This window comes from Mesocricetus auratus, unplaced genomic scaffold (genome assembly GCF_017639785.1).
Source record: "Mesocricetus auratus isolate SY011 unplaced genomic scaffold, BCM_Maur_2.0 Super-Scaffold_4256, whole genome shotgun sequence".
NCBI classification, from domain to species: Eukaryota; Metazoa; Chordata; class Mammalia; order Rodentia; family Cricetidae; genus Mesocricetus; species Mesocricetus auratus.
The window spans coordinates 50,628,250-50,645,845 of record NW_024429182.1 but is presented as its reverse complement, the minus strand read 5'-3'; the positions used below and the strand labels follow the sequence as shown (position 1 = coordinate 50,645,845).

General features: G+C 40.2%; 1 protein-coding gene across 2 annotated transcripts in view; it reads left to right on the top strand.

Annotated features, from left to right (window-relative positions):
• The window catches only part of Atl3 (atlastin GTPase 3), a 41,908-nt gene extending 25,158 nt beyond the window's left edge, over positions 1 to 16,750 (top strand). For both annotated transcript variants that reach the window (XM_040748345.1, XM_005063889.4), the window contains exons 6-13: positions 183 to 239; positions 492 to 584; positions 1,299 to 1,437; positions 5,847 to 5,974; positions 6,525 to 6,581; positions 7,907 to 7,978; positions 9,798 to 10,229; positions 11,900 to 16,750. In XM_040748345.1, coding sequence (XP_040604279.1) covers positions 183 to 239; positions 492 to 584; positions 1,299 to 1,437; positions 5,847 to 5,974; positions 6,525 to 6,581; positions 7,907 to 7,978; positions 9,798 to 10,229; positions 11,900 to 11,986 — 1,065 coding nt within the window. In that variant the 3' untranslated portion in view covers positions 11,987 to 16,750. The remainder of the gene's footprint in view (positions 1 to 182; positions 240 to 491; positions 585 to 1,298; positions 1,438 to 5,846; positions 5,975 to 6,524; positions 6,582 to 7,906; positions 7,979 to 9,797; positions 10,230 to 11,899) is intronic.
• The last annotated feature ends 846 nt before the right edge of the window (positions 16,751 to 17,596 follow it).

Genomic DNA, 17,596 nt, shown 5'->3' with positions numbered 1-17,596 from the left:
GAACTGGAGTTACAAATTGTTGTGAGCCTCTATGTGGGTACTAGGAATCAAACCCAGCTCCTCTGGAAGAACAAGTGCTCTTTAACCACAGAACCATCTTACCACTCTCAAATAATTTTGCAAAACAATATCATGAAACTATTTTAAAGTAATTTCAAGCCACTGACTCTTCTTTTTTAAAGCTCTTTACAGAATATGGGCGTCTGGCAATGGATGAAATTTTCCAAAAACCCTTCCAGGTAAAGCACTATGAATGCCATTTATATCTTTGTTTAGTTCACAGTTCAGCAGAGCTGCCCGTTTTTAATATGATCTGTGAGCTATAGGGTTTGTTTGTTTGTTTTTTGAGCCTGACTCATTATGTTGCTCAGGCTGATCTCCTTCAGTACCTTGCTCCCTTTGAAAAGGTTAACAAAGTATTACAGTAATAACTATAATTAATCTTGAATATGCACTTATACTGTGGTATAATTCTGTTCTGCTTACAATAGACACTGATGTTTTTGGTTCGAGACTGGAGTTTCCCATATGAATACAGCTATGGACTGCAAGGGGGAATGGCATTTTTGGATAAGCGCTTACAGGTAATTATTCTGAATAATTATCTAAAAGTAATAACTTTCTCATCTGCTTTTTTGACTCTTGTGTTTTTAAAGTATATTATTGAAATATACTTTTGATATCTATAAATGTTTATAAATATTAGTATGAATCAGTATACTTTTTTGTTTAAAAATTTTAAAATTACATTTATTTATTTGTATGTCTGATGAAGAGAGAGGAAAGCACTACAGTTCTCACGTGAAGGTCAGGACAATTTGTGGGAGTTCTCTTTTTACCATGTGGGTCTCAGGGATCAAACTTAGGTCAGCAGACTTGGTGGCAAGTACCTTTACCTACTGAGCAATCTTTTTCTTTTTCTTTTTTTTTTTTTTAACGAGACAGGGTTTTTCTGTATTGTTTTGGAGGCTGTCGGTCCAGCCCGGCCTCGAACTCCCAGAGATCCGCCTACCTCTGCCTCCAGAGTGCTGGGATTAAAGGCGTGGGCCACCAATGCCCGGCTCCTTCTGTTCTTTTGTGTTGTGCAATACCCTTTAAAACCAAGTCTTTAGCACTTGTTATGGGAGCCAAGTGCACACTCATGCATTTACTGCTTCTTCTTGGGTTCTGGCTTTTCCCATTGGTCACTCTGATCTGTCAGTCAGGAAGTCTTCTTTCCTTTGTCCGTATGCTAGTGACTGCTTAGTGAAGAATACCAAATTGTCTTTGGCTGGTAAACTGTTGGTTTTCCTTGGCAGGTGAAGGAACATCAACATGAAGAAATTCAGAATGTTCGAAATCATATTCACTCGTGTTTCTCGGATGTTACCTGTTTTCTCTTACCACATCCAGGGCTCCTGGTGGCCACAAGCCCTGACTTTGATGGGAAATTGAAAGGTGTGTTATAGACATTCTTACTGTATATATGATTTGATCTTAGGAATTCAATAATGAGGAGTATGTGTCAACTATGAGTCAAATGGATGCTTATGAGAATGAATGCGGTCTTATAGAAAGAATAGTATTAGTTTAGTTCAGATTTTCTCCTGATTTACTGTGATTATCAGAAGTATTTTGCCTGTTTCACCTACTGAAAATGAGATACTGTTCTTCAGAGATCTTTCTAAGAGACATATTAGAATTCCCATTTTACAAGAGATTAAAGTGCTAAATAAAGGAAGACTGAAAAGCTAAGACAGCCAGTATTTTTCAAGTAAAATTATCTTCCTCAGAAAAAAGTACCATGATACACGGCCAATTTACTGTTTAAACTTATTTGTGCGTGTAGCAAATGTGATGCTGGGTCATGGGTTAAGGTCAGGAAGTGCTGAGTAGTTGGTTGGTTGGAGAATAAGAGGATACTTGGGTACCATTAACTTATTTTGTTTCTTATTCTTGGAGACCTTGAGTCACCTAGTGGCTAATCCACAGTTTACACTCTTCAAGCAGTTTGTTTATAGGCTGATCAGAGCCTCTTAATTTTTCCCTAAAAACTGCTAATAGTAGCTGCCAGCTTTGCAGTCCAATTGGATTCCTAGTGTTGTGCAAAGTGCTTTCAAACTAAGTTCACAGTAATTCCATGAAGTTACATCATTTCTTTTATCTCAACATGAGGAAGCCAGTGAAAACAAGGAAAGTTAAGCAACTCACTCAATATTTTCAACTAAAAGCAATGGGGCAGAGGTTCACATCTAGGTTCTGGTACCTTTAAATCCCACACGTGGGGATAGAAGTTCATTGTTTGGAGGAAGTCTTTAGAGAATATATACTTGTTGAGTTACTAGGGCAACTTGCCTTTTAAAAATAGTCTTAGTAAATATGGAATACAGTTTTCATTTTTTATTGAATTAATTTAAGAAGAATAAATAGTTTTAAAAAGTGTTCTTGGGTTCTGTTCCTAGCACCCTCATCAAATAGTTCACAACTAACTGTAACTGCAGTTTCAGGGGATCTGCTGCCTCTTTGTCCTCACTGGGTATTGGCATATGAACATAGTACACATATGTACATGCAGCCACACACATACGCATAAACTAAAAATGGATACTTAACTTTTTTTTTAAAGATTTATTCTATATATAGGAGTGTTTTCTCTGCATATATGTTTGTTCACCATGTGTACCTGGTACCTGCAGAGCTTAGAAAAGTGTGCTGGATCCGCTGGAACCGGAGTTACTGATTGTTGTAAGCTCCGTGTGAATGCTGAGAACTGAACCTGGGTCCTCTGCAAGGGCAAAAAGTATGCCCAGCTGCTGAGCCATCTCTCCATCTTTTTTCCTCAGAGTTTATTTTTTATTTAATGTGTATGGGTGTTTTGGCAACATTATATGTCTATGCACCATGTATGTACATTGCCTGCAGAGGCCAGAAGAGGGTGTCTGGTCCTCCAGAACTGGAGTTATAGATGGTTTTGAGCCATCATGTGGGTGCTGAGAATCAAACTGGAATCCTGGAAAAACAGTGTTCTGCTGAGCCATTGCTCTTGCCCCGCCCCTCCCCCATTAATAAATCTCTTACAAAGATTGACAGACCAGCTGGTCAAAGTGCTGTGAAACAAACTGAATTTGAGAGGTGTAACCTTTGCCTTCTGTTTGATGCTTGCATGATATGATACGTTAAGCAGTTGGCAGCTTTCTTGAAGGGGATACTCTGAGAGCTTGTCAAAATTCAAGCGCAAAATTCAAGAGATACCTGCTTAGGCAAACAGTGGAGCTATAACCTGTTACCTAAAGAGGTAGGAAAGAGTTTTTTCAGAGCTAAGAAGGGAGAGAAAGTTAAGTGCATTTGTGTGTGTGTGTAGTGAGAACATATATATATATATATATATGTAGGAGTGAACCCCACAAAGCTATCCGCCCATGAGGACGGGGACAAGTAAATTAGCATAGGTAAAGATAAAAGGAAGTGAAAGAAAAAAGGACCTCCCTTTTTTGGAAGCCAGCCACGCTTCTAAGTCCTAGCTTGTATGACTTTCTTTCTGGTAAATAAATATATTGTATCCCCTATAGCATCGGCTATCATCATTTTATATATATGTATACATATATATTTCTTTTTCTTTTTTTGGAGGGGCAGGATCTCATGTAGCCCAGGTTGGTCTCAAACTTAATTGGTAGCCAAAGGTGACTTTGAACTTATCTTCCTGCCTCTACCTCCTGATTGCTTGGGTTAAGATATACACCACTGTGCCCAGCTGGGAATTTCTTTCAGGGTTGTGGCACTTCATGATCAGCTGTATTTTTTTTTTTTTTTTTTTGGTTTTATGAGACAGGGTTTCTCTGTATTGTTTTGGAGGCTGTCAGTCTAGCCCAGCCTCAGACTCAGAGATCCGCCTGCCTCTGCCTCCCGAGTACTGGGATAAGTCGTGCGCCACCACTGCCCGGCGATTAGCTTTATTTTTTACAGAATCTAAAATTTTTGAGTTGAGGTCTTGCTCTGACTTACCTGGGAGTTGCAATGTAGACCAAACTGGCTTTGAACTTAGAGCAGTTCTCCTGTTTCCATTTCCTGAGTGCTGGGATTACAGACACGTTCCACCATACCTACTTTAGGAGAATGGATCAGAGTGACTTTTCATGCCCTTGTCTCATGGGGAGCTCACAGAGATATTTCTGCCCCTATTTCTGGAATGCTGGGGTTGAAGGTTTGTACCACCATGACTAGCCTCAAGATAGAACTATAAAATAAAATAGGGTTTATGTCATTTTTTTTAAATATGAGAAGGCAAGTTTTAAAAGGGCTAGAGGTATGTAGCTCAGCTATAGAGGCTTCCCTGGTGTATATGAAACCCTGAGTGTGCTCCCTCAGTATTGAGCAAAAAGCAACCACACTCAAAACTAAGCCCAAACTCCCAAACCCAAATTATTGAAAATATGTGAGCCATTACAACAATCAGGTTTTTTCTTTCCCAAGGCAGTTTCCCTGTAGACTAGGCTGGCCTTGAACTCACAGAGGCCTGTCTGCCTGTCTCCCAAGAGCTGCCTGACTGTGTTATGGTTTTTGTGAACAGTTATTTGGTAGTATCAAATTTTTAAGTGGTTTTTTGTTTTGGATCTAGTGTTCAGTAAGCAACTAAGTTCCTGTAGAACAACATAGTGTGTTCACTACATTATACTTTTTTTAGTATGTGATTTAAAATACACTCTTTTAGATTTTATTTTTAATTTTTTTATGTGTATGCAAGTTTTGCTGGTACATATGTCTATGTATTGTGTGAGTGCAATTCCTGCAAAGGCTAAAGAGGATGTTGGATCCTTTAGAACTGGAATTGCAAACAATTGTGAGCTACCATGTGGGTTTGGGAATCAAACTCCTCTTTTCTGGAAGAGGGCTGAGCCCTCTGTTACGTATGAAATTAATAATTTGTCCCACCTTTTTATTTCTTAGAACTTAATGGGTTCATTTTTTATATTATAATTACATTTATGGAGTGCTGAAGAGTTTATCTTGATAGGGAACCTCATAAAGACATTAGAAGATTTATATAAATCATATTTCTGATAATTTAATTATCCTATCTTCATAGTTGGATCTGTTTATTCTGTGCGGAAAGGGCACCTCTACTTGATGTATCCCTTAAACCTACTTTGAGAACCTTGTGCAACCTACAAAGATAATTAGCAGGAGGTACTTCTTTGAGTGTAAATTTTTTTTTTAAGATAAGAGTTTCTCTGTGTAGTCCTGGCTGTCCTGGATCTTGCTCTGTAGTCTAGGCTGGCTTCCAACTCAGAGATCCACCTGTCTCTGCTTTGATAGTGCTGGGATTAAGAGTGTGTGCCACCATCTGGCAATTTTTTTTTGAGACAGTTTATGTGTGTTGTAATTTAATTAAAAATGGTGTGAAGAAAAGTCACACCATGCAGCAAGGCTCACATGGGAGTGAGAAGGGGCAGAGAAGGGGGCAGAGACTGGTCTGTGGTGACAAAAGTGGAAGGCAGAAGCAGGCAGATCTCTGTGAGTTCAAGACCTACAAGAGCTAGTTCCAGGACAGCCTCCAAAGCCACAGAGAAACCCTGTCTTGAAAAACCAAAAAACCAAAACCAAACCAAAAAAAAAAAAAAAGTCCCTCCCCCCAAAAAAGCCAGGTGTGTGTCACCACCACATAGATAGATAAGGGTATTCTCTTTATTCTGAACTGGAAAGGACTTAAATGTGACAGGAATGAAGGGTATGAATGTCAGTGCACAGGACAGCAATCCAGCCACAGCCAGAAGATAGGAAACACAGTCTTTATTCCCTTTCTGCAAGGGTTTTGTTTTGTGCTCATGTTGACTTCTTGTTTCTTTCTTTATGATCCTGTGTAATAGATATTGCTAGTGAATTCAAAGAACAATTGCAGGTACTGATACCATATGTACTAAACCCATCTAAGTTAATGGAAAAGGAGATCAATGGCTCAAAAGTCACCTGTCGGGGACTGTTGGAATATTTTAAGGTAAATATGAGTTTTAGTTCTAAGCTTAGTTTTTTTTTTTAATTGATTTTAATATTAGTAGTTTCTGGGGGGAGATGGACAGAAGCATTTTACAATCTTAGTGTCCTTCCAGGAGCGGGCCACTGGGTGGCAGTATGGGCATAAGAACCAAATGATGTTCTTTGTACTCTCTTAGAGTAGTCATTACTGTGTCTTCAAGGAAGATGGTGTGGACAGGAGGTGGTTAGGAGGTTGCTGTGAGTAGGAGTCGCACGTAAATGGGACACAACTATCTCCAGGTGGATGGTTTCTGCCCACAGGTCGTGGTGAGACCATTGTGCATGGGGACTTGACTTGAACCCTGGCCTTGGTAGGCTTGTGCTGCTTTGAGAGTACTTTTAGATAACTAAAAATGCTAACATGCACTCAGAAGTGTGTTGTGCTTCTGCTAATTCTTGGTTGTTGATCTAGGATTTTAGGAAAATGAAGTTGTGTGGTTTCACTATTTAAAAATATGAGCAAAATATTTTTAATTGCATTTTTGTGATCGCTTCTATGTTTATATTTTAAGGCATATATTAAAATTTACCAAGGAGAAGATCTGCCTCACCCAAAATCCATGCTTCAGGTAATAAAGTCTTTGGTATCCTAAACGACATGCTTTATTGCTGTGAGTCCTGAAGACTGAGAGCAAGACCACTCTCCATTTATTTTATTCTCCTTCTATTTTATTCTCTTGACTTTTAAGAGTACATTTTGCAGCAAGCATGGGTTGTAGCATGAATTCTAAGATTTCTTAATATTTAAAAAGCCGGAGTCAAATATTGATGCTGAGGATCAGAGAAGCCAGATGGCCAGCCATTAGAGTTCTTACCTCTACCAATGCTCAGATGAAAGGGGCGATCCTGTCATCAGACTGCTGCCTCAGATTGCCATGAGCTCCTGTTGTGTGCAGAACATGTGCCTTATGTTCCTCTCTCTGCCCAGACAGATCACTCCCATCTCCACCTCGTTAGCGAGGGGTTTAAAGACAGATCACTCCAAGTGCTGAAATGACCTTTGTGGGAGCTCTGTTTCGCTTTTAGACATATTCAATCTTGTATAGCCCAGGGTGACCTTGAACTCATAGATACCCGGCTACCTCTGTCTCCTGAGTGTTGGGATTAAAGGTGTGTGCCACCACTGCCTAACTAGTGTGGCTAGTTTTGCACTCTGATCTTCAGTGTTAGATCATAAATATCACAGTGGCTAGCCTCTGCTTTGCATGTGTTCTCTATAAGGCAGTTAATGCAGTTGGACTGCTCTCCTTTCATGGCACACTTGGAAAAACTGCTTTGTTATCCTCAGCTGAAGCATAGTCGCTGCGTTAGACCAGCCACCTTCCAGTCATTGGTTACTTTGGTAGAATTTCTGACTCTTGTCCTTAGGATTCACTGGTCATTTGGTTAAAACAGTTTCTCACTTTCATATGCTAAACATGTGGGTAAATACTGGTTTATTTATTATTTATTGCTAAATACTGGTTTCTTTAGTAGCAAAATATTTTCACAAAGTCACTGGACCTTGTGATTGGTAGTATAATGAAAATTTCCCCTCTTTTTGTTGTTGTTGTTTTTCTGAGGCACTGGGATTAAACCTAGGTGCCTAGGTAAGTGCTCTACCACTGAGCTTCGTCTCCAGTGTGCAACTGTTAGGGTTGAAACTGAAGTAAAGGAAATTATATCTTCTTGAAGTTTGGGAGTTTGATTTATACTAAAGATTCTTAAGTGTCAGCATAGGTGTTCTGGCACAAAAATTGGCAAAAGTATGTATTTTATCAGTTGAGTTATGTAGAAATGTAAATAATAACAGGTTAATAAAAAGGAAGAATGATAATAGGAAGAGAGATTTATGCTTGGTTTCTGGGAAAATGTTTCAAGAATTATTTATAGTTCATACTTTCTTTCTTAAAAGGCCACTGCTGAAGCCAACAATTTGGCAGCTGCAGCCTCTGCCAAAGATATTTACTACAGCAATATGGAGGAGGTATGTTTGTAACTCCTTTTTTCTGGAACGTCTATTTCCTGAGCATGACTGTTGACTTCAGAGGCCCAAACTTTATCCTACTCAATGTATATTTTTTTGTTTGAGACAGGGTTTTATGCAATAAGTTGACCTGCAAATCACTGTGTAGTGGAGTCGGGGCTGGCTTTAAATGTCTGATTGTATTGCCTTTAGCTCACTAAGGCTGTGGCTCAAGAATGTGCTTTAAAGATTTGTTTTCACTTATGAATCTTGTGAATGTATGCCACATATATGTGGGTATTCATGGAGGCCAGAAGAGGGTGTTGGATCTTCTGAAGGTAATGCTTAGGTGGTTGTGAGTGGCTTAGCATGAGTGTTGGAAATGTGACCTGGTTATCTGGGACACCTGAAAGCCCTCCTTTAACTACTGAGCTGTCTCTTCAGTCCCTTCTCAAAGTGTCTTAAGATGATGAGACACAAAGCTGTTTTTCAGGTCACCCTGGTGATTGGGATATTCTAATTACTACTTTTTTTTAATTTAATTTTTTTTGAAACAGTCTTTCTCTGTAATTCTCTGTAATTGGGATCATCTAGTTATTTTTGTCCTGAGACAGGGTGTTGATAGGTAGTCTAGGTTGGTCTCAAACTCATAAGTCTCCTGAGTCTTAGATTGCAAATGTGTGCTACCATGTCTGTTATTTTTCTTTTAAGATTTATTATTATTTATGTAGGTACCTGAGTAGGCCAGAGGTAGACATTAGATCTCCTGGAGCTCTAGTTACAGGAGGTTGTGAGTTTCCTAGTATGGGTGCTGGGAACTGAACTCTGATAATATTATATAAGAACAGCAAGTGTTCTTCTAAACTGCTGAGCCATCTCTCCAGCCTCCCAGTGTCTGCTTCATAACCATTTCTAACCTAGCTTTCTCAAGAGTATCTTTGTTCTTTTTGATTAGTGTTAACTTGTTTTTGTTTTAACTTTAACATTAGTTATAGTTTTATGCAAGGACTTGCTTTTATGTAGCACTGGTAGACCTGAAGTTTGTTATAGTCCATCTCCACCTCAGACTTAATGGATCTCTTGCCTCTGCCTCCTCAGTGCTGGGATTATAGGTATACACTAGTATGTCTAGCTTTGGCCTTGGGTAGTTGGCTTTTCTTAAATTTTTAAGAGTTTTATATGCATTGGTGTTTTGCCTGTGTGTATGTCTGTGAGAGTGTTGGGTCCCCTGGAACTGGAGTTACAGACAGTTGTGAGCTACCATGTGGGTGATGGGAACCCACTGGGAGAACACTCAGTTCTTTTAACTGCTGAGTTATCTCTCTAGTCCCTTTTCTGACTTTTTTTTTGGGGAGGGTGTCTTTCGAGTCAGGGTTTCTCTGTGTAGCCCTGGCTGTCCTGGAATTCACTTTGTAGACCAGGCTGGCCTTGAACTCACAAGAATCCACCTGCGTCTGCCTCCTGAGTGCTGGGATTAAATATGTGCACCACCACTGCTTGGCCTTTTCTGGTTTCTTATTGAAGCAGAATCTCATGTAACCTAGGTGGGCCTCAAACTCTAGGTAGCTGAAATAACACTGAACTTTCTGATTCTCTTGTAACCACCTCTGGAGTGTTGGAATTATCCATGAGCAACACCATACTGATTTATATGGTATTGAGATTGAACCCCTGTGCTTGCTAGGCAAGTACTGTACCATGTATGTTATGCCCTCAGTCTCCCTTGAATATTTTCTGAAGTTAACTCCTAAACTTTAGCATTCTAATCTTTACCGTGTCTTTTTACTTGTTTAATTTGGCATGTACAAGAATTTTCAGCATGTATTTTTATCATTTTTAGGTTTGTGGGGGAGAGAAACCTTATTTGTCTCCAGACATTTTAGAAGAGAAGCACCATGAATTCAAACAGCTTGCTCTAGATCACTTTAAGAAGACCAAAAAGATGGGTGGGAAGGATTTCAGCTTCCGTTACCAGCAAGAGCTGGAGGAGGAAATCAAGGAACTGTATGAGAACTTCTGCAAGCACAATGGCAGCAAGAATGTCTTCAGCACCTTCCGAACCCCTGCAGTTCTGTTCACAGGCATAGCAGCGCTGTACATAGCTTCTGGCTTTACTGGCTTCATTGGGCTTGAGGTTGTAGCCCAGCTGTTCAACTGTATGGTTGGATTGCTGCTAATAGCACTCCTTACCTGGGGGTACATCAGGTATTCCGGTCAGTATCGTGAGCTGGGTGGAGCTATTGACTCTGGTGCAGCGTATGTGTTAGAGCAGGTGAGTGGTGCTGGCTGAGGCTGAGGGTCTGTGGTGATTGTGCTTATGTTGTAAAATTTGGAGGAATTTCATAGTGAAAAAAGGGTAAGCCCATTTTCTGATGGGTTTTATATTTTATTCTTTTTTTAGTATATTAATATTTAATATTGATACTTTGCTTTAATGCTTAAAAATGGCCCTTTAATGCAAAAAAGGGTCTTTGATCTAGTATGTTCCTCCTGGGGCAGTTTTATCTTTATTTTTAATTAATTGTTTTGGTTAATAAACAAAACTGGAGCCGGGCGTTGGTGGCGCACGCCTTTAATCCCAGCACTCGGGAGGCAGAGGTAGGCGGATCTCTGTGAGTTCGAGGCCAGCCTGGTCTACAAAGTGAGTTCCAGGACAGCCTCCAAAGCCACAGAGAAACCCTGTCTCGAAAAAAAACCAAAAAACCAAAAAAACAAAAATAAACAAAACTGGGGTTCTTTATAGCATCTTTATATATTCTATCATTTATGCCTTCAAAATGCAAATAGTTTTTGAGATTGACATAATCTCTAGGGTTTTTTAACTTTTAAAGTTTATTTAAATTTGTTACTCTTGTGTGTGTTGTTGTATATGATATGTGAATGTGGGTGTGTGAGACCCAGAGCACAGGGTGTGGAGGTCAGAGGACATCAGTCAGTTTTTGCCATTCACCTTTATTTGGGTTTGGGGAATTGAACTCAGGTCATTAGAGCTGAACAGCAAGGTTTTACCTGATGAGCCATCTTGCTAGCTCATTTTGAGTTTTTTGTTTGTTTGTTTGATATAGTCTCATGCGGCTTAGGCTGGCTTCAGACTTCATAATGTAGAAGGGCATGAACTTGAGCTCTCAAACTCCTGATTTCTCTGTATTGTTTTGGAGTCTGTCCTGGAACTTGCTCTGCAGACCAGACCAGGCTGGCCTTGAACTCACAGAGATCTGCCTGCCTTTGCCTCCCGAGTGCTGGGCTTAAAGGCGTGCACCACCACCCCCAGGTCATAAATTATTTTTTTAGACAGGGTATTTCCATTATCCAGGCTGGCCTGGGACTCACTGTAATGCACAACGGCCTGAAACATATATAATCCTTTTACCTCAGTCTCCTGAGTGCTGAGATTCAGACAGCACACTATACAGGATACTATATTAATTATAAAGCTGTTGGCCGTTTGCTCTGTTTCTTACTGGCTAGCTCTGACTTTAAGTATTTAACCCATAATTGTTAATCTAAGTATTTCTCTTACCTGAGAAAAGGGTCCAGACCTCTTACTCCTGTGGCAGGCTACATTATGTCTCTCTTCCCCAGAATCCTCCTTGACTCCTAGTCCCGCCTATCTTGCTTCCCTATTGGCCTTCAGTGCTTTGTTCAACAATCAATTAAGAGACAGATTTACAGAATGACATCTCCCATCTCATTTTGTATGTTTTTAGGACAAGTTTGTTTCTTTTTCTGTGGCATGAACAAGTCAGTTAGGTCAACAATGTGAAGCCAGGAGGATGCTCCCCTGACTCCTAGGTGTTAGCCTTGGCCATGGTTTCCTCTCAACACTGTGGTCTCACTCAGTGTTGATGAGGAAAGATATTTAGAAGTTATCACTTAGGACTTAGTTTTTTATGCTGTGTTGTAATTTATTAACTAATACATTAACTAAATGGACTTTTGCAGGCTTCTTCTCATATTGGTAATTCTACTCAGGCTGCAGTGAGAGATGCCATCGTTGGGAGACCACCTACAGATAAAAAAGCTCAATAGTGTCTTAATGGCAAGATCCAACAAGAGCCCAGTCAGCCCCTGGATTTCTGCTAATTCCGTCATGGGTCCAGTTCCAGAGGAATGGCAGATCTGAGACCGCCCTGGAAGCGCTGAGACGGGGCAGTGTAATAAATGAACTGACTTCTCCTATGGTTCCAAATTCCACTTGTCTTGGAAGCAGTTCTTTTTGTTGCTGTTACAGACCCAAGGCTACTGTCTTCTCTGCTTTGTGCACTTTAAGGGGTGGGGGTGGGGGCTAAAAGGAAAACATAGAAATGCAGCTTTTAAGTCTTTGATGTACCACATAGTGCCTTTTAAGACCAGCCCATGCCTCTGCAGCCTGAGCCCTGAGGAGTGGAGGACAGCCTCATGGAATGCAGTTTTGGATCAACTTTTCTTTTGGATTTTAGTTCTCTTGTACCTTTGAAAATTTGTTTTCCAAATGTTTACACAACTTGAAGGCTCAGAACTAAAGGCTGACTGACATGATATGCTTAAACAATTTCCCCCAATACTGGAGATTGAACCTAGCACCTGATGTGCTAGGCAATTGCTCTGCCCTGGAGCTATCCCTTAGCCTGCTTGCCTGCAGTCTCTGGTCTTGAAATACTCTGTCCCCAAGTTGGCTGTAAGCGTTCCATTTTCTTCCTTCCTCACTAGCCTCTTGAGTGGCTTGAATACAGACCTGTGCTGCCATCCTTGCTTCAAAAACCTTATTTATATGAATTATCTTTGCTATGCAGCATGGAAAAAATTAGATCATTTTATACTTTGTGTTGGAGAGTATAAGGTGTTTTACACAGTAGGCTGTCAGTTTTGTTGTACTTGTTTTTTTAAATTTTTATTCCTATAGCTTCTTTCTAGAAAAGAAGCGAATGGTCCTTAAAAAGCCAGGGCTTCATAATAAAACGAATGAGTTAGACACTTGATGGTAAAATTGTAGTCTGGGTGAACCTCTGATATGAGTCATTTGAATTTGTGTCTTGGTCAGATTCACTGTGTGTATGTATATGTCACTCTCAAAAATAGTCATTTTCTTTTTTTTTCCTTTTTTTTTTTTTTTTTTTGGTTTTTACCAGACAGGGTTTCTCTGTATTGTTTTGGAGGCTATCGGTCCAGCCATGCCTCGAACTCACAGAGATCCGCCTGCTTCTGCCTCCCGAGTGCTGGGATTAAAGGCATGCGCCACCACCGCCCGGCTCAAAAATTGTCATTTTCAATAGAGAAAGACACTACCAAATATTACTCCTTTAAATTAATGTTCAGTTTCATGTTGCTTAGTGATAATACCAAATAATCTGATCTATAGTCTTTACTTTTTAGGGGGGAAGTGGTAGCGATGTCTCACTGTTGCCCTGGCTAGCCTGGAACCTTTGATATAGACGAGGCTAGCCTTGAACTCATAGAGATCCTTGTGCTTCTGTGCCTAGCCCCAAACTGCTTTTTATTCTATGTGCTATGTAATGTTCATAATATCAAAGCAAAACTATTAATTTTTTCTAGTTAACTTTCCTTTTTTTCCCCTTGAAGAAGAAAGGGCATTCAGTCTAGCTAAACTGTTTAAAATTCTCTCTTGATTTTCCTTTTGGTTAGACTGGCAGTTTTAAAATAACTGGCCTATGAAGGACAGTTTGCTCAGACTATAAAATTTTCTTTTTTACATTTGCCTTGATTATATGATCAACTTTTATCTGTTTTTTTTCCTTTGACTTTTTAATGGTGAATTATTGTGGACTTAAACCTTAAAACAAGTCTGCAGGTATAGAAGCCTTAATTTTTTTAGGTAATTTGAATTTTTGTCTTGGGAAGGAGATAGAATGGTTTTGGCAAAACCTAGTATAAATTTTATGTACATGAAGTATGATGGAAAGTAGGAAAAAAGGAAATCTTGTATTTAATTTCTTACCAGAATTTTAAGTTTTCCAATCAAGCATTTAACAAACCCTGAATTAATATTGAGCATTTTACATATTTTCATACCATCTTGTCCTAAACTCAGAAGTTTTTCCTTTGGCTCTGCTATTTGGGAGCAGTTCCAGCTTGTTTAAAACTGTTCACTGCTTGTGGGTGATGGCTGACCATGTAAGGGTTGGAAGCTCAGTCCTGGAGTTGTGCAGAGTTTTCAGGTAGTGTCCCCTACCTGGAAGGTTGTACTGTGTGTGTTGGGCTCCTCATACTGAGCAAAGGTCAGAGAGGGTTTTTGGGAATAGGGTTTTGTTATGTAGTCCAGGTTGGCCTATAACTTGCTTTGTAGTTTAGACTGGCCTTAAACTTGAGGCTCTGCTGCCTCAGTCTCCTTGAGTGCTGAGCTTGTAGGCGTGTGTCCCCATGCCCGTGTCTGGTTTTACTCTTTTTCTCTGTGTATCTTTGTAGACCAGGCTGGCCTCAAACTCACAGAGATCTGCCTGCCTCTGCCTCCTGAGTGCTGGGATTAAAGGCGTGTGCCACTACCCCCAGGCTCTGGCTCTACTCTTAATGGTAAAAAAAAAAAAAAAAAAAGATGTGGGAAAGATTTGCTGTGATACTTTTAGTATTACATCTGTGTATGTGTTTAAAGTGAATGTTTTATTAACTTATTCTGCTTCTGGAACATGTTTATAAAGTTTTCTTTGAGGGTTCTTGGAAGTTTTCCTTGGGCTTTTCTAACTTTAATTGTTGATTTTTCTCACAATTTTTCAATGCAAAATGCCTTTAATGATTGGCTAGAAATAGTTCTGAGGAGATTTATAAGTGGTTGAAAGAATCTATTAGCACTTCCTGCCTTTTCTTTGTGGGTCAGGACATGGTGTAGGAGTCAGATCAGGGTCCCCACAGGCTTCCTGATTTGCACACTCCCGTCAGTGTGTGGAGCACACTCCTATAGACATAATGAGATTTCCAAAACATTGCATTGAAAATAACTCACTTCAGGAGAAGCTAAATGTTGCTAAGATGTTCTTGGATTTGTTTAGGGGTGCTGAGGATGGAACCCCAGGGCTGAGTATATGGCAGGTGTTTGCTCTGTCTACCAAGTTAAACTGTTTGCCTCTTACCATCAAATGGATAAAACCACAGCTTTGATTCTTTTGCTGAGAAGTCTCTCTCATGATTTATCACTTGCTGATAAATTTCACACATCCCTTTTAAAGAGCACCAAAAATCTCTTTCATGGGATGCTTGTGACTTTATTTTTTTCCTTTTTCCCTCCCCTGGACCCTCCCCCCTTCCTTTTTCTGTGCAGCTCCAGCCAGAGGTTTATGTTTGATACTTGTTTATACTGGGTCAAGTTGCTGTGACAGCTTGTGTTTGATGTGCTTTCTCGAACACAAGCACACAGGCACAAGCAATGTGTTTTCAGTTTCTTTAGTAGGTCATATACAGTGGCGCTTGGGTATGTGAATGAGACAAATTCAGTAGCCTAATTTCAGCCCAAGCCAAAAAAAAAAAAAAAAAGAAAGAAAAGAAAAAGGAAAGTTTTTTCCAGAAAGTGACATGAAAGTATCAAAAGATCTATTTTGTTTGTGTCAGTTTTTTAACATGTAATTGAGTGTGATTTGATTTTTCTATCAGGTGACCAATATCTCTGCATCCTTCTACCTAGCATGTGGAGCCAATGCAGTTTCTGTCAGGAATGAGGAGGTTGTGAGTGAGCTTCATTTAGCAGAGTATTCCCTGTCCCGTGTGACTTGTTGTTGTGGGTTAGTTGTTTTCCTCAGGGGCTGTACTGTATGTAGCTCTGTCTTGGACACTGGTTCTTACCTTCCTCTTCATGCTTTAGACTAATCTGTGGGGTGTGTTGAAAGAAAGTCAGATCTGCTTTGTATTTAGAGATTGCTGCAGCGGTTTTAGGATGGGCCCTGAGATCATTTCTTATAGACTTCATAGGTAATTGGCGGGTAGGGGTGGGGATGAAGAGTGAGAATGAACTGATCCACAGAATGGGAGTACCCAGACAGGAAGTGCACTTGCCTGAGGCCTGCTGCCTGGCCTGCTCACTTGAGAGTTTACTATGTTTAGAATCATCAGGGTGCCTTAATTGAGAAGATTGTCCAAGCTTTTTAAAGCTATCATAGTGCCTTCTCTTATATACCTGCCCTTACACACTGACAGGTAATTAGGAGTTTGTTAAAGAAATGTTGATAGTATCCCCTCTCATACTCTGAAAAAGCCAAACTGGGCACTGTGACTTGAATCCCTAAATTTTTGTTGTTGTCATTGTTTTGAGAAAGGGTCTGAGTATGTACCTGGCTGCTCTGGAACTCATTCTATAGATCAGGCTGGCCTTGAGCTCACAGGGATCAATCTGTCTCCTTGTGGATCCTGAAATCTTTTAAATACAGAAAACCCTGAAGTACTAATACCAGTAATGAACAAAGAGGATGGGATTGTAGTCACCTATGCACCCCACAGAAGGAGCATTCCAAGATAGCTCTTTTTTTTTTTCTTTTTCCAAGATAGCTCTTATCAACAGAAAGGTTCCTATGGGGAAGTCTCATGTGCCAGAGTCAAAGGTCAGTGTTACAGCCAAGGGAAGGTCACATTGATGCCTCAGAGTTATTATGAATGTAAGCCTTAAAAGAGTAATCTTGAAAATATACAAGTTTTATTTTAAAAATGATTTGTTATAAGTACTTTCTGCTAGTTCCTTGCCTTTGAATGGCTTTAAAACAATTTTTTTAAAGTGCAATGGGAAGCAATGATGCTATTCTGTGCTAAGGCTCATTTCTGTTTCCTTTATGGGTTGTATATTCATTTAATGGATTAAAGATCACAACACCAATGTTACCTGTGTTTGTTGTTACTATTCTTTCTTGTGGAAGACCTATGGGACAGAGTGGGGCTTGGCAAGGGGAGTTGGTGACCTGTTAAGTAGGGGCAATGGCAGGTCTGCTCACTGAGCCCTCCATGGTGAGCTGGAAAGGCTGTTTGTTATACAGCTGCTTCAAAGTCAGCAGCATGTGGTCTTGAGATTGTATTGACTTCTAGTGGGTTGCTGGGAGTCAGAGCCAACTGTAATTAAATAGTCTCACAGTTGTGGGTGGACAGAGGGAGAGCTTTGACCTGGGAAGAAGTGAGGAAGTAGTACTGAGTTTCTTTGGTCCTGAGAAAGGTTTGTGGTGGTCACTATGTAGCTTTGGCTGGTCTTGAGCTCACTAGGTATTTCAGGCTGGCTTTGAACTCACAGAGATCCACCAGCCTCTGCCTTAAGACCTCCCTCCTCTCCCCTCTGGGTGGTGGGCCCCTTAAGATTAAAAAGAAAAAACTAGGCCGGGCGTGGGTGGCACACGCCTTTAATCCCAGCACTCGGGAGGCAGAGGCAGGCGGATCTCTGTGAGTTCGAGGCCAGCCTGGTCTACAAAGTGAGTTCCAGGACAGCCTCCAAAGCCACAGAGAAACCCTGTCTCAAAAAACAAAACAAAAAAAAACTACAGGGCCATATCAAAATTTTGTTTCTTGTCTTTTACAGGCAGTTGTCTGATGGTTTGGTGGGAAGGCAAAAATACTTACTGTTAAACATTTGGCACATGAGAATGCTAACGCTGCATGCCAGATTGTCATCCAACCCTTTTGAAAGAAAGTAGATATTAATGATTATATCCACCTCTGTATTGACATAAGGGTAATTCTGGC